General features: G+C 53.6%; 8 protein-coding genes across 8 annotated transcripts; 5 read left to right on the top strand and 3 right to left on the bottom strand.

Moving 5' to 3' along the window:
• Window positions 1-132: 132 nt before the first annotated feature.
• Window positions 133-396, bottom strand: PG997_006577 (uncharacterized protein; the record flags this gene model as incomplete). Its single annotated transcript, XM_066810892.1, has 1 exon — window positions 133-396. The coding sequence occupies one exon, from the start codon at window positions 394-396 to the stop codon at window positions 133-135; it is 264 nt and encodes an 87-aa protein (XP_066669815.1).
• A 1,348-nt stretch (window positions 397-1,744) lies between these two features.
• Window positions 1,745-2,675, top strand: PG997_006576 (nucleolar protein-Nop52; the record flags this gene model as incomplete). The annotated part of the gene is made up of 2 exons (XM_066810891.1): window positions 1,745-1,796; window positions 1,900-2,675. The coding sequence occupies 2 exons, from the start codon at window positions 1,745-1,747 to the stop codon at window positions 2,673-2,675; spliced, it is 828 nt and encodes a 275-aa protein (XP_066669814.1).
• A 358-nt stretch (window positions 2,676-3,033) lies between these two features.
• Window positions 3,034-4,801, bottom strand: PG997_006575 (Sphingoid long chain base kinase 5; the record flags this gene model as incomplete). The annotated part of the gene is made up of 3 exons (XM_066810890.1): window positions 3,034-3,411; window positions 3,464-4,545; window positions 4,627-4,801. The coding sequence occupies 3 exons, from the start codon at window positions 4,799-4,801 to the stop codon at window positions 3,034-3,036; spliced, it is 1,635 nt and encodes a 544-aa protein (XP_066669813.1).
• A 1,326-nt stretch (window positions 4,802-6,127) lies between these two features.
• PG997_006574 (uncharacterized protein) lies at window positions 6,128-6,664 on the top strand (the record flags this gene model as incomplete). The annotated part of the gene is made up of 2 exons (XM_066810889.1): window positions 6,128-6,147; window positions 6,202-6,664. The coding sequence occupies 2 exons, from the start codon at window positions 6,128-6,130 to the stop codon at window positions 6,662-6,664; spliced, it is 483 nt and encodes a 160-aa protein (XP_066669812.1).
• Window positions 6,665-8,283: 1,619 nt separating this feature from the next.
• On the top strand, window positions 8,284-10,868 carry PG997_006573 (uncharacterized protein; the record flags this gene model as incomplete). Its single annotated transcript, XM_066810888.1, has 3 exons — window positions 8,284-9,834; window positions 9,883-9,961; window positions 10,015-10,868. The coding sequence occupies 3 exons, from the start codon at window positions 8,284-8,286 to the stop codon at window positions 10,866-10,868; spliced, it is 2,484 nt and encodes an 827-aa protein (XP_066669811.1).
• A 1,082-nt stretch (window positions 10,869-11,950) lies between these two features.
• On the top strand, window positions 11,951-13,866 carry PG997_006572 (Aldehyde/histidinol dehydrogenase; the record flags this gene model as incomplete). The annotated part of the gene is made up of 3 exons (XM_066810887.1): window positions 11,951-12,151; window positions 12,209-12,316; window positions 12,373-13,866. 3 exons carry the CDS (start codon window positions 11,951-11,953, stop codon window positions 13,864-13,866), a joined length of 1,803 nt encoding a protein of 600 aa, XP_066669810.1.
• A 230-nt stretch (window positions 13,867-14,096) lies between these two features.
• Window positions 14,097-18,168, bottom strand: PG997_006571 (pyridoxal-dependent decarboxylase conserved domain protein; the record flags this gene model as incomplete). The annotated part of the gene is made up of 10 exons (XM_066810886.1): window positions 14,097-14,869; window positions 14,942-15,066; window positions 15,156-15,439; window positions 15,504-16,091; window positions 16,169-16,683; window positions 16,748-16,900; window positions 16,966-17,316; window positions 17,467-17,669; window positions 17,737-17,876; window positions 17,944-18,168. The coding sequence occupies 10 exons, from the start codon at window positions 18,166-18,168 to the stop codon at window positions 14,097-14,099; spliced, it is 3,357 nt and encodes a 1,118-aa protein (XP_066669809.1).
• A 1,445-nt stretch (window positions 18,169-19,613) lies between these two features.
• On the top strand, window positions 19,614-20,729 carry PG997_006570 (uncharacterized protein; the record flags this gene model as incomplete). Its single annotated transcript, XM_066810885.1, has 1 exon — window positions 19,614-20,729. One exon carries the CDS (start codon window positions 19,614-19,616, stop codon window positions 20,727-20,729), a length of 1,116 nt encoding a protein of 371 aa, XP_066669808.1.
• Window positions 20,730-20,865: the final 136 nt, after the last annotated feature.

Here is a 20,865-nt window from a genome sequence, read left to right as displayed (position 1 = left end):
GGGTTTTTTGTTGTTTTACCAATTCGTGCCACTACATTCAGTCATTACTGTAGGATGTTGCGAGGAGGTGTGGTTTTGTTCCCATGTCCTCGGGTCTCGAAAGGGGCTTATGATGTTTTTGCCCGAGCTTGCTCATGTCTGCTTGGTTGGAGAATGAGGCTTCTCCGAATGTTCGGCCTTGGGGCTTGGGTGGTCAGTCGGTGCTTCTGTTGACTCTTGTGGCTTCTTCTTTTCGTCAGACGACTTATCGTTTGATGATGATGCGGCGGCCGTTCCTTGCGTCTTGGCTAGCCGGGCCGGGTTTCGTGCGGGAATGGGTGGCGGCGGCTCCCCGTGCGTGTCAAGGAAGTCCTCCTCGACCGCATCCAGCCAGGCCTGGATCGTGCTTCTCGACATTGTGAACGGCTGGTTTGTGGCTTTGTCGATTTGCGTTGCTTAATGCCTGACGGAGAGTGTCGCCAACATTGAGAAACGGGGCTTCTCTTAAGGGCTACGGGGCAAGGCAGGTTGTGATTCAGCTCCCCCGGGAGATTTTCACAACACCTTTCTTTGACACCCATTGAGGTCTCCGCGCAGCTAACAGAGCTGCAAAGACCATTGTGCACCGAAGTCCGGTTGAAAGGCGCTGAAATGCCTTTCTTTCACAGTTGGGACAAGTGGAGTTCTCGAACGCATTGAATGTGGTCAACAAAAGTCGGTGTCCGAGGGAACACGAACGTTCACCCAGAGACGTTGCTCTTTTGGTAAACTTATAGCCGTTGCCATCATCGTGACCCGTTACATGCAGACGTTCTCACTACGTGTACCACTAACAAGAAAGTGTGTATTAGGTGATCAAGTACAAGACAAACACAGTCATGTCAGTTTGAAAGACCGGAAACCAATAAAAAAACACTACAGAGGAGTTTCGGTAACATAAATGTGCTGCAGAATGATAGATGCACCTCATGAATGAGGCAAAAAGAAAGTTGATGACAAGAGTGGGATTCGAACCCACGCCAGTTTCCTGACTACGATGCTCGCTAAACTGTGAAGGTTTACCTGAACGTAGCGCCTTAGACCGCTCGGCCATCTTGCCTGTTTCTTGGATGAGAGTATGGTGCTTACAGCAGCCTATTATGCGTCGCTGAAAGGAAGAGCTTTTTTTTTTTTTACTTCACATGCAGCTTGGGGGATTATTACCTTGGTGGGTATCGGAGGCAGCTGAATTAACCCCGCTATGCCAGAGTAAGTAACCTTCACCTTCTACCTACGAAAAGAGGACATTAAGTTGTCATTTTGGTAAGGGGATATTTACGAAACCTGGTGATCACTTATAGATTCTGATCGCTAAGAACATTGATGTATCCTGTTGTGTACTTAGTATCCAGGCAGGTATCGCAAATTCAAGACATGAAGGAGTTTGTAGCAGCTGCATATGAAGCCCAGTATGGCTGGCGCGCAGAGGCGGGACGGTCGCAGTCGCGGAAAAGGTTCCGTAAGTCCAGCTAAGCGGGGCCAAAATTTTCGAGATGCATCTCGCAGCAAAAAAGTATCTAGCGACTGGATCAAGAAGCAACAGTGAAGCGCAAACAAATAATACCAATTCTGCGCAAGGCATTTTCAAATACCACGACAACAAATATACAGGGCCTCGAATCTGCAATTTCTTTCCGACTGAAGGATCAATACATACCCAAGGGACCAACCACCAATTCTTCCTCTTTTACCTACATCTTTTCAGTCAATCCGTCCAACCGTCAAAATGGCGTCCGACGAGAGGAGCATGCCCTTTATAAAAAACCTCGCCTCGAGTGGTAAGTCCTCCTGCTATACGAAAACGCGGCCCCTTACCTTGCGGCCCTATTCCAAGAGAAGAAACCAAAGCTAACGCAAACGTCTTCTTCTCCCAACCAACAGAGCGCAAAGTCCGCACCGAAGCCCTAGACACCCTGCGCACCTTCCTGACGGCGTCGACGACGACCCGGACCCTGTCGCCCCTCGACCACCTGAAGCTCTGGAAGGGCCTCTTCTACGCGCTCTGGATGGCGGACCGGCCGATCCCGCAGCAGAACCTGTGCGCGGAGCTGGCCGCGCTCGTCGGCATCCTGCCCGACGACGCCGTCGTGCCCTTCCTGCGCGCCTTCTGGGAGACGCTGAGCCGCCAGTGGACCAGCATCGACGTCCTGCGCATGGAGAAGTTCATGCTGCTCGTGCGTCGCGTGCTCGGCGCCAGCTTCGCCTGGGCGCGCGAGAACAAGGTCATCAAGACCAAGAACAGCAAGAGCAAGGACAAGGACAGCGCCAAGAGCACCAAGGAGACCAGGGCGGACGCCATGCTCGCGCTCCTGCGGGAGTGGCCCATCGAGGAGACGGGCGACCTGTCCAAGGTCTCGGTCGGCCTCCGGCTGCACGTCCTGGATATCTGGGTCGACGAGGTGGAGCGCGCGGGCATGACGGGCGAGGACGCCACCGAGGACGACGCCAAATTCCTCGAGGGCGTCAAGGCCGTCGTCGAGAAGCAGATCAAGAGCCCCAGCAAGCCCTGCCGCGCGAGGGCCAAGGACGGTCTCGCGGACGAGCGCCTACCGTGGAACGAGAAGACGGCCGAGGACGAGGAGATGGGAGAGGACGACGAGGAAGAGGAAAAGAGGGATGCCGGAGAAAAGGACGGTTGGGGCGGCTTCGACGACTGATTGTTGCCGGTACATATATGCATTATAGAGTACCGGCTGGCTCTTCTTTCATGTGAATTGGGTCAGGAGTTTCAGGAGTTCCTGGTCACGAGGTCTAGATATCCATGCAAATGCGACACACTTTTCCGATCTAGTAGTGGAATCTGTTTTCCAAACGCTGCTCTTAGCAATACTATAGAAAGTGCCAAGCCTATTAGAAGGAGCTATAAGTACAGGCCTGGTGAAAACAAGAAACGTCTTCCATCAAGCATGTTCTATATGGGTATATCGTCTTCCGTCTCTCGTCCCTGTCGTTCTAATTTTTCTTCGCTTTATAATAAACAAAAAGCTTGCGAACATTCTGTCGAAAGCGGGAATACTAGGGCGCCGCTGCGACTGTGTCCTTAGCTGCTAGGTCGGCTTTCTCCCACCCCATGGGCCCAGGGGCCTCGTATTTTCCGTTCTTTGAAATCACCGTAGCGAGGCCTTGGTGCACTTCGGCCTGGAATGGCTCGAAAGGCACACGCTCGCCGTCCACACTGATGTAGCCCTCCTTGGAGCGTGGTGTGATGCGGTACGCCACCACCTTCTTGTACGAGGTAGCGGGCTTGTCGAAGAATTGGCCGGATTCAACGGAGGTCATTAGGTCCAAGTATTTCAGGGGAGATATGTTGCCGTCGTTGGTGACGAGGTCCATGAGGCCATCGTTGGCACAGGCCGCGGAGAAGAAATTGGCATTGGGCGCCATCCACGCCATCTGGGAACCCGTTAGTCCAGAATTGAAGAAGCCATTTATGGCAAGAACTTACATTTCCACAGTAGAAGTTGCCCAAGTTCTCGAGCGTGACAGTTTCCCAATCGCCCGGTACTTTGTCTTTAATGGTTCCATATTTCAGGGGCGGAAGACCATCTCCACTCTCAGCAGAGGTAGACATCGAGTCATCCTCGGTCGACTCAGCACGACCGCTAGATGTGGCCTCCTTACGCGTAGTGTGGTCAACACTCTCGTACTCTTTCTTGTAGTGGCTCTTGATTTCATCTTTGTTCGATATCTCGACCTTGACCGAGATTTCGCAAGGGTAAGTCTTCTTCGCAAAGATCCTCTGCACGACACCGACGTCGAACCTGGCAGCACCCATCCAGCGCATGTTCTCCGTACCCAGATCGGCCTCCGCGATGATGCCCAGCGACTGGCTCAAGAAACTCAGAATTCTGTTGTCCCCTTGAGAGAGACTCACAAGATCCATAGGCGTCCGGACCCCCTTGACGATAGCCAGAGCGGCCAAACTGGGGTTGGGGGTACCATTCAGGTTACAGCTCATGCCGTTGCCGCTACCGCAGGGGATATGCGCCACAGCAAGCTGTTGCAACGCGCGGCGCGCATCAGGCCGCTTACCCAGACCGTTGAAAACTTCGTGTGGTAATCCATCACCAGAACAAGGAATAACTACATCGTAGTCATCGATGTTGAGCTCCCGGCAGAGACCAACTGCCTCACCGGAGAAGGTGGTGTGGGCAATGTCAAGTGCCATGCGCGCCGAGTCGAAAATCGGCTTCACCTCGTTGTCCCAGATCTTGACCGCGCCTCCCGGACCGGCGTGTGGGTTGACCAACACCTTCGCTCGTTTCCGCCTCTGAGCGCCGGCGTATGCACGGTTCAACAATTCTTCGATCCACGGGGTGATGGCGGCTTCGGAGACATCGTGGATGGCAAACGTGAGCTTCAAAGGGCGTGTCTGCTTCTTCGACATGGTCGCAATGTCGATAAAGACGGCGTTTCCGAGGAGCTCGGCCCAGAGGACGTTGTAAAAGGGGACGACATACTCGGAGGGCGATGCGCCAATAGGTATGCCACAGATCCTGGATCGTTGTTTCTTCGTGAGGGTTTTGTCTGTTCGGCTCGCGGTCAGTCAGGCTGATGTCGGTCTCTGGCTTGCCAGTGCGCTTTAAGCTTTTGGTGTTTGTGACCTGCCTTTTATCACCAAAGAATCGCCCTTGAAAGCCAACGACATGCCTGGGCCGAGGACTAACACGTCCTTGATGCCAGTTTCGGGCTGGACAGATGCAGCTTGGCCCGGCAGAGTATTTGATGTTGGAGACGTAAGTAGAGCTGCGTCGTCAGCCACGCTGGGTCGGGTGGTGGCCATGCCTCCAATAACAGAGTTTCACACGGCCGATTGGGCTGGTTTCGGTTGCTGCGGTGGAAATAAATTGAGTCGAGTTAATCGAGGACGGACCGGGCACTACTGTACAGCAAGATATTGTCGCGAGAGGCAGGGCAAGAGAGGATGGTATATTACACGTAACGAATGACTATTTGGGGGAAAGAGAGGGAAGACTTGCAACGCGACGACAACAGCGCAACTCCAGATCGATAATGCTATATGCGCAAGGTCATGTCTCGAAAGCAAGACGGGAAGTGCATCAATGCAATTGATCCATCAATCAATCGAAATGCATCAGTGCTAGAGCGAACTGGAGGTGAAGCCCCAAAAAGCACCATAGCAATGCCTGCGGAAGGACCGGGGCCCGCAAATTCCATGTTCCAGTGGGCCAAGTCAAGTCAAGTCGCCCCCAGTGCAGGTGCCATCGCTAATCATTGATGTGTCCCACCGTTCCCTACCCCGGCTGCTAGTTGCTGCAGCCGGCAGCCGGAGGTGGGCAGGCAGGGCAAGCAAATCGACACTTACATCGGATCTGGTCCTGATGGGTGCATACCTGATAGCACCTAATCACTTCATGGCTTCCTTGGAGTGGCTATCCTCGTGTCATCAACCCGACTTGTTTAGTTACCAGTGGTCATTGAATATCATATACAGTCTTCTTGCATACGAGACGAAAAGGCTTGGAGGATCAGTATACACCGCCACGCCATACTTTTATAGCCTAAAATACTAATAAAATGCCTTGTGACCGACCTGAGGAGACACTCCAGTTAGCCACTATTGACTCGAAAGACTATCACCCCTGACCTACCCGATATAATGGCAATACATGTAGGTATAGTGTGCCGTGAGGTTAGCTAAGACGTTGGGGACTTTCGTATTATGGTAGAGATCGTATGTTAGATCCCCGAAAGATCCAATCTTGGCCTTGACTGCAGTGTTTGCGAGCTTCTTTCTCGAAGGTGGAAGTTAGATCAAAGGTGCTGTAACTAACTGCTGCAGGGGTGCAGACCACACAAGCACCCAAACATCTGCCCAAAGACCCAATTCGTGGCCTTGCAAAATTTATGCAACAAAGCAGAACCTGGCTGTTGGTAATCGTATGGTATAACATAATTCCAGCTTGGTTTGTTCTTGGTTGTTGGCCGATTCTAGGTAATATCGAAGGTTCTAACTACTCCTGGAAGCTTTTTATGGTTGGTTAGGTTCGCAGAGCAGAGCAGTTGAACCTCGGCGCTTCGTTTGTCTGATGCCCTCGAACAAACCGCGGCTGTACGTCGCCCTGTTTGCGCGTGGGGAGCTCCGACGATGCCCAACTTCGAGGATAAGTATGTCGAAGCTGCGCAGCAACTGGCTCGAATATTAAACTGATGGCATGGTAGGTATCATTGGTCGTTCATCGTCGGACCAAAGAACGAATCGGGAGCGAGTAGGGGCACCAAGTTCCACGTCAAGAACTTCGTCGGGTCACAGAATGGTGTCGTCGGTTCTATGTGGCAGTATGAGGAGACAGAGGTTCATATGGCCCCGGTGAACGGGCTGCTCGTCCGCGTGATGATTGCAAAGGTCAATGACAAGGACCGGCTCCAAGAAATCTTCCGTGGTATACCGAAACGACCTGGCGTGCCTAGATGGAACTGCGTCGGATGGGTTAAGGAAGCAGTAGAAGCACTTGCATCAGATCCTAGGGCTCTTGGCACCTCTGCAACAGGTTGGGATCCGATCAGGGACGCTGCAATGCGCTATGTCGAGAGGAAATATGCCGATGAGCGATTTGGCAAGAACTTCGATTCCTCAAAGATACCGACTTGGGACTTGATAATGGGGGGAGAGGCAATAGCCTAAGATACTGGCATCTGGAAGATCTACTTTCGAGATACGTACAACGGTTCCATCTGGGAACGGCTCGGGCCCGTCTCCGACAGACGCGACGCTACATCTGCTGGACTGATTTGGTGGGGAGGGAGCCGGGTGACCAAGGTGCATAGATCAGTCGCGGGGTTGTGGTGTAATATGGAAGTCAACACATGTCTTCGAATGTCATGAGCGCATCTACTGAGGTTTCGGGAGCCGATGATGATTGCGTATGCACCTTCCTCTGGATGTCTTACAGAGATGGACCAGGCTTTTCGTGTCTGAACTGGCGTATCGCTTTCCTACACGCAACCGTTGCTTGATCGAGAACCATGGAAGGCTTTAACCCTACGAGCGACCAACCCCATTGCCCTTCAGAGCCAATTGGAACAAAGAAACGGTTCGTCTGACATCGAGCTTCCACAGACAAGGATGCCGCTTAAACCGACTTGGCTCTCCCAACTGATCCCAGGTCCTGCATGTGCAGAGCCAAGCCAGGATACTGGCAACAGCCATCGCACCTGAATGATCCAGCTTTACACTAGTACAATCGCCGCTACTTGATAGAGAGTAGGTAGTACATATGATTCAGACAGACTGATCTCGCTAATTCAAGTCTTGTTTCGTCCAAAGTCGATAGGGTCATCGGCTGAGAGAAGCTGGGACGGGACAGCATCAGACCGGACGGACGGTCAATTCAATTTACTTCGCAATCAAGTCGAACTCCAGGACGCGTCCTCAGTCAATCAAATGTATTCCATATTTTTATCGGGTTAGCAGCCTTACGGAATGCTGCATGAAAGCAATCAACGTGTTTGCTTTCCGAGATTGCAAGAGGATTCGAGGAAGCTGGGGCCACATACCCGGAAGCCCACCAGCCCACTTCAGGACTAAACGGACAGGGGAGGTGCAGGGAATGGTCGTTTGCATGGGGGTTTGGTTTGCTGGCCATGGAAACCAACTCCATCATGTTTCCTTCTCCTTGGTCGGTCTCTATGGTGACGGCTCATCGTGAGACTCAAAGGAACATCCAATTGCTGTTGTGACGTCTTGGCAGCATGTCTGGCGTTGTGGTTTCTTTTCCTCCTTCGTGACATGATGCATATAGTTTTCCTCATCTGCATTCCTTTGAAGCAATCTTTCTTCTCTTTTATCTGGTATCCCTTAGGACCTAGCAGCAGATTATTTTTTGAGTGCGGCCCGACTGGCTCTGGTACCGCTTGGCCAAGTTGGAAGCTCCCCCTGTCTGAATCGCCCTGATATTTCGCGGGCTTGGCATACGTCTTCTCGATATATACGGCACGCCCACTGCCGCTCGTCCTTTTCAAATCTTACCAGTCCTCGATCTCTCGTCCAAGTGATACCCTCGGTGATTTTTCGCGTTCTGGCAACTAAGCCGTCTAAGTTGCTGATCAGCGTAACGGTTACCGATCACAGCTGCTAGCAACGCAAGCAATAATCTTGGCAATTGCCGGCGCGACAGAATCTCCAGCTGCTGTACGCGTTGTGACCGACAGTCTCTCCTCCAGTGACGCTCCCACAAGAAGCGCCTGTTCAGAACGCTCAATTGCTTTACGCGCGACCGCTTTTTATTACTAGCGACGCTCAACATGTCGTCGCATGCCGACAGGGATCCCCTTGCGGAAGCCGATCATTCGAGCCAGTATGCGTCTGCGAGCCAATGGCGACATCAAGAGTCGTCTTCGTTCCACCGCCACGTTGTTCCCCGGGATGCGCAACTTGCGAGCGCCGATACCCAGGACCTGAGCAGCTTCCTGAACAAGTCGAGAGTTGAAGGCGACCGACCTTCGACACAGGACACGGGCAACTTCAAGCCTATCGTGATTGGCGATACTAATGGTGCCAACGATGGCGCTGCGGATACTGCTGCGGTCGACGACGGGAAGGAGGTCGTGTGTGGTCCCCTGATCAACTTCCGACACATGGAAAATGGTGTCTGGTACGGTAGCGCTCTCATCGTCACCAAAGGGGGAGGCAAGACTCAGGAGTTCAAGCCTACCCTCAACATTGGGCGTGTCGAGGCAGCCCGCAGCTTGCAACAAGGTCTTACCGGAGAAGGCGTGGAAGCAAATGGTGCTGAGTCGGCCTTGGCGAACGACGCGAATGGTATCAGGAGTGATCACGGAACGGATGTCGCGGGCAACTGTTTGTACTCTGATCCCCGGAACACCTTTTGGCAATTCCCTCTTACTTGCGATGTTCACGAAGCCGAGACGAAATGGGCCTACTCAATTGCCGATGTACGGTACAAGAGCACAACAAAGCCTAAGGTCAACTATTTCTTTGTGCCTGCTGCCAGCGAGTCGATGCGCATGATGTTCCATTCTTGCAACGGCTTCAGCGTGGGAACCGACGAAGATGCGTGGAGTGGTGCCGCATTGTGGAACGACGTCCAGCGCCGCCATGCCGAAAACCCGTTTCATGTCATGATTGGCGGCGGTGATCAGATTTACAACGACGGAATTCGAGTTGACGGCCCTCTTCGAGCTTGGACGGACATTGGAAATCCGAAGGCGCGAAGAGACTACCCCTTCCCGGAGTCACTCCGGCAAGCCTGCGACGATTACTACCTCAACAACTACATCCGTTGGTACTCAACTGAGCCTTTTGCGACGGCAAATGGGCAAATTCCGGCGCTCAACATATGGGACGATCACGATATTATCGACGGATTCGGATCTTACGTCAACGATTTCATGAAGTGCGATGTGTTCCGTGGCATTGGTGGTACCGCGCACAAATACTACATGCTCTTCCAGCATCATCTTGCGCCCCCGTCTTCGACCTATACCACAGATGCGCCGCAGACGATGGAGGCGGGCGACAATGCCGACCATGCTCAACTCAAGGACACCTTTGTCGCCAAGCAAACTCTAGGCACTGAACAAGGCTACATTATTGGCAAACAGCCGGGTCCCTATGTTGCCGAACATTCCATGAACATGTTCGCAAGGTTGGGAGCCAGAGTAGCCTTTGTGGGCGTCGATGCGCGGACAGAGCGAACCCGCCATCAGGTCAACTACCCTGAGACGTACGATATGATATTTGATCGACTCCGACAAGAACTTTCGACCGCCGAACAGTCGGGCCAAGGATACAAACACTTGATCGTCCTTCTCGGAATCCCCATTGCGTATCCTGTAAGTCTACTGTGTCCATCGCAACTGAATCCTATTGACCATATATAGCGTCTCACTTGGTTGGAGAATATTTTCTCAAGCCCAATGATCGCCCCGATCAAGTTCCTTAACAGACGCTTTGGCTTTGGTACGTGAATATCTTGGACCATGTATGCACCGGAGACTAACAGACCTGGAAAGGCGGTGGTGTGTTTAATCATTTCGACGGAAGCGTCGATCTCCTCGATGATTTGGACGACCATTACACAGCAAGAACTCACAAGAAGGAGCGCAATACGTTCATCGAGCGACTGCAAGGTGTTGCCGCCGAGCACTCGGTCCGAGTTACCATCCTGGGAGGCGATGTTCATCTGGCTGCTCTAGGCCGGTTCTATTCGAACCCCAAGTTGCACATTCCTGCTGAAGAAGACCATAGATACATCGTCAACGTCATCTCGTCGGCTATTGTCAATAAGCCACCGCCTAATGCGATTGCCAATCTTCTTGCGAGACGCAACAAGATTCACCATCTCAACCATGATACGGATGAGACCCTGATGAATCTCTTCAACAAGGACCCCGGTGACACCAACAAGACGGCCAGCTCGAATCATGTAACAATGCCGAGCCGCAACTTTGCCATCATCACGGAAAACTCGCCCAACAATCGCGGAGCAACGGCCAACGGTGATGCGGAAGCAAAAGCTGCTGCTGCTACTGGAAATGAGTTCGAGGGGAAGGATGGCCATTCGTTCCTGCACAAGGGAGAGCGCAACGCAGGAACTGACCATAAAGCGTCGCGCCTTGAGACGCATGGTAAGGGCAATGACGGATCCCTCGATTGCTGCATCCGTGTCGAGATCGACCAGCACAACGCGGAAGGGCTCACTCAGCCTTATGGCCTGACGATTCCAGCGCTGAGCTACGAAGCTGGGAAGTACGCCAGCCACAAGGCTCGCTCTATCCGGTCTCACGCATCAAAGGCAGGCACGGCGAGGCCTGGCACCCAAAACACTGGGAGCGCGGCACCGTCAGTCCGCAGGGCTAGCCAATAGAGCTTGGTTGGAGCGCCTATCATCCTCCTGCTCTAGGTGCCTGAACTGCGCCATTTGATTGTGTTCGAAGAGGAAGTGAGAGTGACGGGGGATTACGATGTTTTGTGATTCCCAGCAGTGTTGGATGGTGTCTTGAGAGAAAGGCGTGTGGAAAGAGGAGTAGATGATACCCAGCTCTGGCGGAGAGCACTGAAGGGCAGTGCCTGTTTGGTGTGTTGCCTGTTGTTAATCGAAATAAGAGTAATGTCGTGGGACTTGGGGAGGTGCTACACACGACGTCTTGCCCCCTTTTACATGTTCCTAGAAGCCGACTCCAGCAGTCTTCCATGACGCTTCCTGCAGAAGGCAGAGGCACAAAACATAAATTTCATCATTCCATCAGCATAATTCCAGGGAGGGCGACAGTGGCCATCCCATCCTCGGCCGTGAGCCCGTCACACTACAACTAACCTACAGGCTGCAAGCAACCGCGATAAACGGGATAGGTGCCAACTCGTAGCTCAATTGACTCCTTTATCTCCAGACTCGATGAGCTAACAAGAATAGGTTGCTCCACATGGGAGGGATCCTACTCGCCGTGGACCGACTCAGGCCGAACTTGAATAGGCGCCTAGCAGGTCGAGCCGCTTTCCCCCAGCCACGAAGGACGTTTTGAGGGCCAATGCACGAGAAACGGGTCCGATGATAGGAGGTGCTGAATCGCATAGAACTGTGATCTCAAGCATGTTTGGGCCTGCCGTGCATGTTGCTGCAGGATCCCGAGCTCGGCTTCAAACTGGGCTACAGCCTACCCCACAGTCGTTATCGGGGCCAGGATAGCGTCATTGGTCAATCCCGATGGACTGCCAGAGCCCCGCACAATGCCGCAACAAAGCGAGCGCCCTGCAGTTCAACCCTTCTCGTACTATCTCCAAACTGCCTTCAAAAGGGCCCCTGATCCTATTTGATATTCAGAATTTCGGAGAAGAGGTAGTATACCCAAGATCTGTCCTTGTAATATATACAATATTGTGATACTTTTTCGCGTGCTGTACGGCTGTCTAATCGACCTCTCTAACGTCGCTTCACTCACATTCATCATCATGGCGGGGTTCAGAGGATCTCCCAACCTGCAAGCCGTGAGGGCATTGCAGTCGACCTCCAGGTTGCAAGCGACTTCCAGATGCGGCCTGCGCCGACAGATCCCTTCTGTGCTTACGCCCACGCGGTCTTTGAGCACCAGCAGCCCAAGACTTGTCCAATTGGCAACTTTCCAGACCCCCAAGGTCTTCAACGAGCCCAACGTAAGTATACCTCCCGTCCGAAGACTTCGAGATTGTTATACTTACCAATGCCTGTAGCACCACTATGCCAAGGGTTCATCGCAGCGAGAAGGCCTGATAGCTTCCTACGAGTCTATGAAGAAGAGCCTTCCGCTAGAGGTGCCTCTCGTAATTGGAGGCAAAGAGGTATGATATAGTTCCCATTGGCCATGATGTGATCGGCACTTCTAACCTCCTTTCAGATCAAATCTTCGCAGACCGCGACACAGCAGAACCCCTCAGATCATTCACAGACTGTAGCTTCATACTCCCTCGCGAGCCCTACAGATGTCAATAACGCTATTGAGGCCGCTCTCGCAGCCAAGCCCGCCTGGGAGGCCTTGCCCTTTGCCGATCGCGCAGCTGTCTTCCTCAAGGCGGCAGACCTGATCTCTGGCAAGTACCGCTATGATATCATGGCTGCTACCATGCTGGGACAGGGCAAGAATGCCTGGCAGGCCGAGATTGATGCGGCTGCGGAGCTGGCCGACTTCTTCCGCTTCAACGTCGCGTACGCCGAGGAACTCTATGCCCAGCAGCCTCAGCACAACTCCCCGGGTGTCTGGAACCGTGTCGAATACCGACCGCTCGAGGGTTTCGTGTATGCCATCAGCCCCTTCAACTTCACTGCCATCGCAGGTAACCTTGTTGGCGCCCCCGCTCTTCTGGGCAATGTCGTCGTTTGGAAGCCGTCCGACTTCGCCATCGCCTCCAACTGGCTGCTCTACCAGATCCTCCTCGAGGCTGGTCTGCCCCCGAACGTTATCCAATTCGTGCCCGGTCCCCCTGAGGAGGTTACTAAGACGGTTCTTGCCCACAAGGACTTTGCCTCTCTACACTACACAGGAAGCACAGCCATTTTCCGCAAGCTGTTTGGACAGATTGGCCAAGGCACCTCTGAGGGCAGGTACAAGGGCTACCCCCGTATCGTGGGTGAGACTGGTGGCAAGAACTTCCACTTGGTTCACAACACTGCCGAGATCCGAAATGCTGCCGTGCAAACCGTCCGCGGTGCATTCGAGTTCCAGGGCCAGAAGTGCAGCGCTACTAGCCGCGCCTACGTACCCAAGTCTCTGTGGCCCGAGTTCAAGTCCCAGCTTGTAGCGGAGGTCGAGGCCCTCAAGGTGGGCGAGCCTTCGAAGCCCGAAAACTTCAACGGACCGGTTATCCATGCCAACAGCTTCAAGAAGCTCTCGGGCGTGATTGATGAGGCCAAGAACGATAGCGATCTTGAGCTTGTTATTGGAGGCAAATACGACGACAGCAAGGGCTACTTCATCCACCCCACCGTCTATGCTACCACCAACCCTAACCACAAGCTCCTGTCCACTGAGCTCTTCGGACCCGTCCTTTGCATCCATGTTTACGATGATGCCGGCCCCAAGGCATTCGAAGAGATCTGCAAGGTTGTCGACACAACGGGCGAGTACGGCTTGACAGGATCGGTTTTCGCACAGGACAGGCAAGCCATCCGCACAGCTGAGGAGGCTCTGCGCAACTCGGCAGGCAACTTCTACATCAACTGCAAGAGCACGGGTGCTGTTGTCGGCCAGCAGCCGTTCGGTGGCGCCCGCGCGTCCGGCACCAACGACAAGGCCGGAAGCGCCAACTTCTTGACGAGGTTCGTGAGCGTGAGGACGATGAAGGAGGAGTTCAACTCGACTACGAAGGTTGCCTATCCCAGCAACGAGGTATAAACAAAAGAACGGGATGTTCAGCTTCGATTAACTTGGTTCCGGGTTCGGTTTCAGCGATGAATTTTTTCATGATCAAATGATTGTATCCTAGGCGTATTGTTTCTCCGTCATTGGTGACGTTGGTTGCTAGTTATACCAAATTTTACCACGTATCAATGCCACCAACCGCACCTTTTTGAATTACAGGAAGTAAGAAAGGGGTACATGTTCTCGGAACCATTTGCCCTGTTTCACAGCAACTCCTTGCCGATTTGATCAAACTCATGGCGCCACTCGCTAATATTCTCAACCTTCTTGAAGCGGTCCACATTCATCGCTTCACTGTCGACATACACGCTGTCCCCAAGCTTCAGTGTGCCACGGCCGACAAAGTTGTCAGCCGTTACCAACTTCTTAACGTCGAAGGTCTTGGCAGATCGGCTTGGATCCTTCCAAACGCTGACCTGGAACGTCGCGCCGGGGCGGAAGAAGAACTCGGATCCTCGCGCGGATGCGCTTCGGGTCTCCGAGGTCACCACTTTAGCGGCCGTGTGAAGTTTCGGCGCGGTGTCTTCGTCGTGCTTCAGCGCCTCAACCCCGTTGCCGTTCTGGTCATTCTTCGGCTGGCCCCTGGGACGGGTGATTGCTTCCTTGTATGAAGCGTCTTCCGGAGCAGCAGAGACCCCGTTAGTCGCGCCATTTGACATGCCGCCGTTGAGTGCTTTCTCGACTCCGTCACTCATGTTGTTGAGCTTGGTTGCCTGCTTCTTGGCCGCCAGCTTCTTCGCGTCCACGTGGAAGCTTTCGTGGGATACGATGGCGCCATTCTTGCTGCCGATCTCGCTGTTCGATGGGAATGGCTGCATAGGTTCCTCGCGGACATTTTCCATGAGCAGAACCAGATCTTTCTTCCAGATGGTACTCTCATCCTCAACTTCCTGGTAGAATTGAAGTTGGCAGCGGCCCGCAGACAGCTGCGTGTTGGGTGCGCGAACAATGATGTGGTCAATGTTGGCTTCGCTTGCTGGGGTTTCTCTGTCAGTTTACCGGTGACACTGCCACGAGGTTTGGTAATTGCAGCAACTGCGAGACTTACCGGTTCCGTAGAGGTAGAATGGCATGTACGTATCTGGATACTTGTCGAGGCGCCGCTTGGACTTCAGCGGCCGAGTGACAACCTTCGCCTCCAAGGACACGTATACGTCCTGGAGGATGATGCCGCTATCCAGTTCATCAGCGTCTGCTTGGCACCCACCACCACGTATGTCCCAGTCGGCATGGTCAAAAAGGGGGTAGAGAGAGAGACATACGACGCCTTTGTCATGATATTCGCCTGGAACTTGCCGCTCTTGTTGAACGCGTCCTTGAGCAAGATCTTCTTCGTGGTCACGAGGATCAGGGGCTCCGTCGGGTTCGCCTGCTTCAAAATGTCGTACTTGGCCTTGGCGGCCGCGTCGAAGCTGGCCGAGACAATGAGCTGCCGGCGGTGGTTTGCCTCGTGGAACATGGGCAGGTGGATCAGGTAGATCTTCTCGATGCCTTGGATGAGGAACTTATGGATATCCGGAGCGAACTTGTTGCGCTGACGGACGATCTACATGGGACTATTGTTAGTTTGGTCCCAAAGAATGAAAGTGGCGTGCAGGTAGCGAACGAACCTCGGTTTCTCTTTCGACAACATCGTAGAAAGTCTGAGCAAGCTTGCGTATGAAGTTCTGGTCCGTCGGGAACGGAGACATAACAACATTCCGCAACACCATCAGATCCTGCGTACTCGGCGAGAGCCCGAGCCGCTTCACAAAGTTCTCCTTGCACTTGCCGTACAGCTCGTCGGAGAACTCGGTCGAGGTGAGGAATAGCGGGATCTGGGTCGGGTTGTCGGTCGGGCTCTCGACGGAGAAGGCGCGGACGACGCGCGACATGAGGTAGTTGGCCTCCTCGATGTCCTTGTTGAGGGACCCGTCCTCGCGGCGGAAGTTGAGCGCGAAGGCGTTGATGTTGAGGTCGGACCCCAGAGCCCGCATGAGCGTCATCGATTTGCTGTACTCGCCGTCGTCGGGCCGCGTCGCATCCACGGCGACGATTTCGTGGTTGCTCTTGTTGACGATTTCGTGGCGGATGCGGGTCTTTTCGGCTTCGATTTTGGCCTCGCTTGTGTGCTCGCCCAGCTCGGAGGGAAGCATATTGAAGGGGACGCAGGTAAAGGGGCTTTGTGGGGTCGTCAAAGAGGCCCATTCTGCCGATAGCTGTGTGTTTGTTGCCGCGGTCAAAAGTCAGCAGCCAAACGGAAAGTGATCAAGCAGAGAAGGAGTCGGGTCCATACCCTTGTGCAAGTCCATGTAACTTCTCCCAGGAGGGCGCCGTAGCCCTCTGGATTCAGGCCAATGGTCTTGTTAGCGAGCCACGTCGACATGGCCGCCGCACCGGGCTTGCTTCCTTCGACGCCATAGATGCCAATACTCGTGACGGAGCCACGCGACAAATACGGGCTGGTCCAAGTGACCAGGAAGCGCATGCGCCCATCACGATAGCAAAGCCCGCCGGCCGGGTACGGGATGTACCCGGCCTTGTGGGGGTCGACGGTGATGGAGTCGGCGAACCGCATGGCATACAGGTCCTCTTGGGTCTCAACACGCAGGCTCGAGTCGGGGACGAACCCGTCGGCCGCGCCCAGCTCGGTAGGGAGGTTAGTGCAGTCCCCGGGCTCGTAGTTCCGGGGCAGCATGGAGCAGAAGTATCCGCCCCATGCGGCGTCGGCGTGAACCACGAACGACAGGCCCTCGGTTTGGAACTGCTTGCGCAGAGCAAGGATGCCGCTTAGTCGGTCCACGGCACCCTCTTCAACATGAACTCGAGTCAGCCTGCTGAGATATTCAGGGGTTATACCGCGTGGGTATCTCACCTTCTGTCGAGCCGATTATTGCCACGACCGCCAGCACCGGTTGCTTCGCTTCCAAGTTACTCCTTAGTCTCTTCTCGAGCTCTCCCAAATCGAGACGCGCCCCGAGGTCCACAGGGATGCCGATCACATTGTCAGAGCCGATGCCGCAAATAGCTATCGTAGTGTACGTTCCTTAGTACCTCGTGTAATTGGGTTGGTACAGAACAGTGTGGACTCACCAGCTCCTTTGGGCCAAGAGTAGTGTCGGGTAGTCGACAGCATGTATTGGCACGGCTTCGTCAAGCCCAACTCCCGCTCCAACTCGTCCTTCCCTGTCGACTGGATGGTGAACTCGTTCATGATTTCTGACAGAAATTTGTTGGACACACCGTGCTCCAGATAGAGCCGGTCCGGAAGGTCGAGGATGTCATTGGGCTTCAGGTTCAGCAGTTCCCAGTTCGACATGTGGGTGAAGAGCTTGCGCTCTCCTTGGCATGTCCCGACATAGAACTCTTCGGAAAGGAAGTTGAGTTTCTGATTTGGACCGAATGCTTTGCGGAGTGCGAGTGGGTAGAACTTCAAGTTCCGTGCTGTGGTATGGTAAGTCTCCTAACGTAATATAGTCCATGTGCCTGCGTTTAGTACATACCAACCCTATATGAAGTTACGAATCAGCACGTGTTCTTAGTCTTCATGGAGCTTAGAATCTTACCACATGGACTCGAGGTTGGCCACTGTACCACCGCAAGTCACATGGCCCCATGCTGTAGGAGCCTCGGGGTTGTCCTCCTGAGTGTTGTAACCAAAGAGATTACACAATTGCTCTCCAACCTCGATCTCTGCCACGGTCGAGACGGGGCTGGCTTCGATGGCGACGTTGTTGGGATTGTACAGAGTGGTCATGAAGTAGCCCAGCAGCGATGCCATGCTCATGTCGGTGCACCTAGAGAGTTGCGCTCGTCATCAGCAACGAACGATGTTCGCGTGTATAGTATCAAAGAGTGACCAACATATGTCCCTGATAACGAGGCGACCAGAATGGAATGCTGGCTCTGGCAATGATCTTGGAGGCCTTTTGGACTGCATTCTTGAGTTTGGCTTGGGATCGAATGAAAGCCTTCGTCTGCTGCGTCTTCTCGCTGATGAATTTCTATATGACATGAGTTAGTACATCCGAAGCGATAGGCGTGATATGATGGAGCCTGTTCGCTACACACCCCATCGCCCGGGAAATAGTCATGCCGTGCACTCTCGAGCTCGTTCAAGATAACGCGGATGTTATCCCTGAAGTAGCCTAGGTTCTCGGCCTGAGGTCCAATGAAGTAAGACGAGATGATCTGGTGAGACTTGTCTTCGTGGGTGGCCGTCATGTTGTAGGAGGTATTTCCAGGTGTGGCCTGAGGACGGACAATCCCGTTCAGAGCCTCCTTTTTGGATGCCATGATGAATTTGGCTGGGGAGATACTGAGTGAAGAGCTAGGTTATGATGTAGGCAATCGGTGGGCTTAGGTGTCCTTAAATAGAAGTGAGTCCCTCTGATGCCCGGGCTCCCTGGGGAAACAGAGGGATGAAGGCTGTTAGGATCAACATGGCTGCCGTGTCGATCCGACTGGGCGTAAAACACGAATCGACCTCTATGACCTCTGATTTCTGGCGACCATACAAGTGTGACGATATACCATAGCGCACCCGCGGACTGTACTCCTGAGCTTGGTAACCCTTGGACTTGAAAAGGAAGTTCTATTGGTTCCCTTACTGCTGTACCCGTCCCGTGGCGGATGCATGTTTCACGCGGGTGTGAGCCGTTAGGAGGTGGACATGCGTATTCGTGGCGCCCTACAGCCAATTAATATAGAGTAAGCCACCGATTCGTTCTTTTAATGTAATATACATGCAGATCGTGCCGCTCAAGTTGATATGTTCACTTCTAAGTTTCCCTGTGCTTCAGTTGATGTGGTCATTGTTCTCAAGTCGTAGTATTCGGATACGTACTCAGAAACCAAATGTAATAAGTGGAACGAATTGGAGTTTCCGTTGGGCTTTTTAAGAGCCTCGACAACTGACGGTACTTGCTAAGTGGTCAGGAATCGTGAATATACTAAGTAGTGTACCTCGTACTTACCGAGGAGATCGAGGCATCTGTCTTGGCTATCTTGTAAAACCACACCGGTAACGAGGTGACTCACCGGTGCATGAAAATTCAAATGCGTTCCCGTCGTCGAACACGGCTCGGGCTACTGTATGTGTACATGTCATGTATTTCCAAGCCACGAAAGGCTGTGCAACGTTGACTTCTCCGCAAATACTGCCCCTATTATCGTCAATGCGGCGATGTAGTCTGCCCATTCGTCAAAGGAAATCGCCGAAGACATTTGTGGCGGACGTTGAAATTCGTCATGCTTTCCCCAAAGACTCAGGTGCAGCTCCCATGTGTAAAAGCCGGGTACTTGTCTCTTACGTCCTAAGAGACCCAATTCGAGATCTCCCGATGTATGCGGACACTGAGGGCCAGGGTTTCAAGAGCATTATTGTGTTGGGCTGGTACTCTTGAAGGTACACCTCATTGTAACTTTTTTTTTCAGAAATGGACTTGTGCGTACAAGGACACAAGATGGTGTGAATATGATACCCTGTACTCATACCAGCCCAGAAGACTGCGGCTCGATGGGCCAGTCTCCAGCCAGAAACGGAAAAGTCCCTATCCACCGAGAGTTACCCTTCATTGACCGCCCACCTCTTCGGGGTCGTATGAAATACGCAGCGCTGTGGGCCACCGATGTCTCCGATTTGCCTGCTAGCTTGGTTAACTCGCACTTCGTTCATAGTCAATTGACGACGGTCGGGTTGGCGCAACACTCTATTCGCCAGCACATCGTAGGAGTACAAGATGTTGACTACTATTCTCACCTTAGTAGGGCTTGTCTGGACTTTATCTACCCTGTCGGGAGCTGTGAAGCTGGTCAGACTGTACCTATTGACGCCGTCAAAGCTTCACCGTTACGTATACCACAGCAGCACCAGCAACAGCAGCGTTAGAGACGAGAAAGAGCAACAAAAGGAGCCGTGGGCCGTCGTAACTGGCGCCTCGGATGGTATTGGGCGTGTTCTCGCCCAGGAACTCGCCACCGCGGGTCTGAATGTTGTCCTGCACGGTCGCAACACCACCAAGCTCGAGAAGGTCCAGGCGGAGCTGAAGAAAGCGCACCCGGCGCGGTCGTTCCGCCTACTGGTGGCGGACGCGAGCCTCGTACGCGGCGCTACCAGCTTATCTACGGGCGCTGGCTCTGGCGGGGACCATGATAAGGGCCAATTGTTGGGCCTAGATGTGGAGGCTATGACGAAGAAAGAGCTCGACGGCCTACACATTACCGTCCTGGTCAATAACGTCGGCGGCGGCGTGAAGAACCCGCTCATGGGCGACTTCCTCGAGTACTCGCCCCGCCAGAACGCCGAGGCCGTCAGCAAAGAGTCGCTCTTCGCGATGCACCTGACGCACGCGCTGCTGCCCCAACTCCGCAAGAACCGCCCCGGCGGCGCCTTGATCATCAGTGTGGGGTCCATGGCCGACGTGGGCATGCCGCTCACGGCGATGTACTCGGCGTGCAAGGCGTTCAACAAGGCGCTGTTCGAAACATTGGCTCTAGAGGACAGACTCGCCAGGATAGATGACAGGAAAGGGAATGGGGACGAAAGAAGCAACGTCGAGATCATGTACGTGCGGCTCGGGGACGTGACGGATGTCTCATGGCGCCGTGGTGCGGGAACCCTGACCATGCCCGACTCCCGTACGGCGGCGCGCGCGATCCTTGCCCGCGTCGGGTGCGGCAAGAGTGTCGTGACGGCGTACTGGACGCACGAGCTCATCAGGGTCAGTACCGGGGCGCTGCCGGACTGGCTACTGGAGAGACTTTTGCTGTCGATCATGAGCGGTTGGAGAGCGAGTGTGGAGCGCAATGGCGGGGACGCGTCGGCTTCGATAGTAGGTAACGGGTTCTTTCAGTAATTGCCGTTTACACTCAACAGCCAAGGAAATTCAATGACTCGGTGGCAAGGAAGCAAGTATAGATGTTCGTTCTGTGCCGAACCGCTCAGGATAAGTGGGAAGTCTGCTACATCGTTAGCACTACTATTACTTGCCA

This window comes from Apiospora hydei, assembly GCF_038363865.1.
Source record: "Apiospora hydei strain CBS 114990 chromosome Unknown utg000005l_segment0_segment0, whole genome shotgun sequence".
Taxonomy (NCBI): Eukaryota; Fungi; Ascomycota; class Sordariomycetes; order Amphisphaeriales; family Apiosporaceae; genus Apiospora; species Apiospora hydei.
This window is presented reverse-complemented; position numbering and strand designations above follow the sequence as displayed.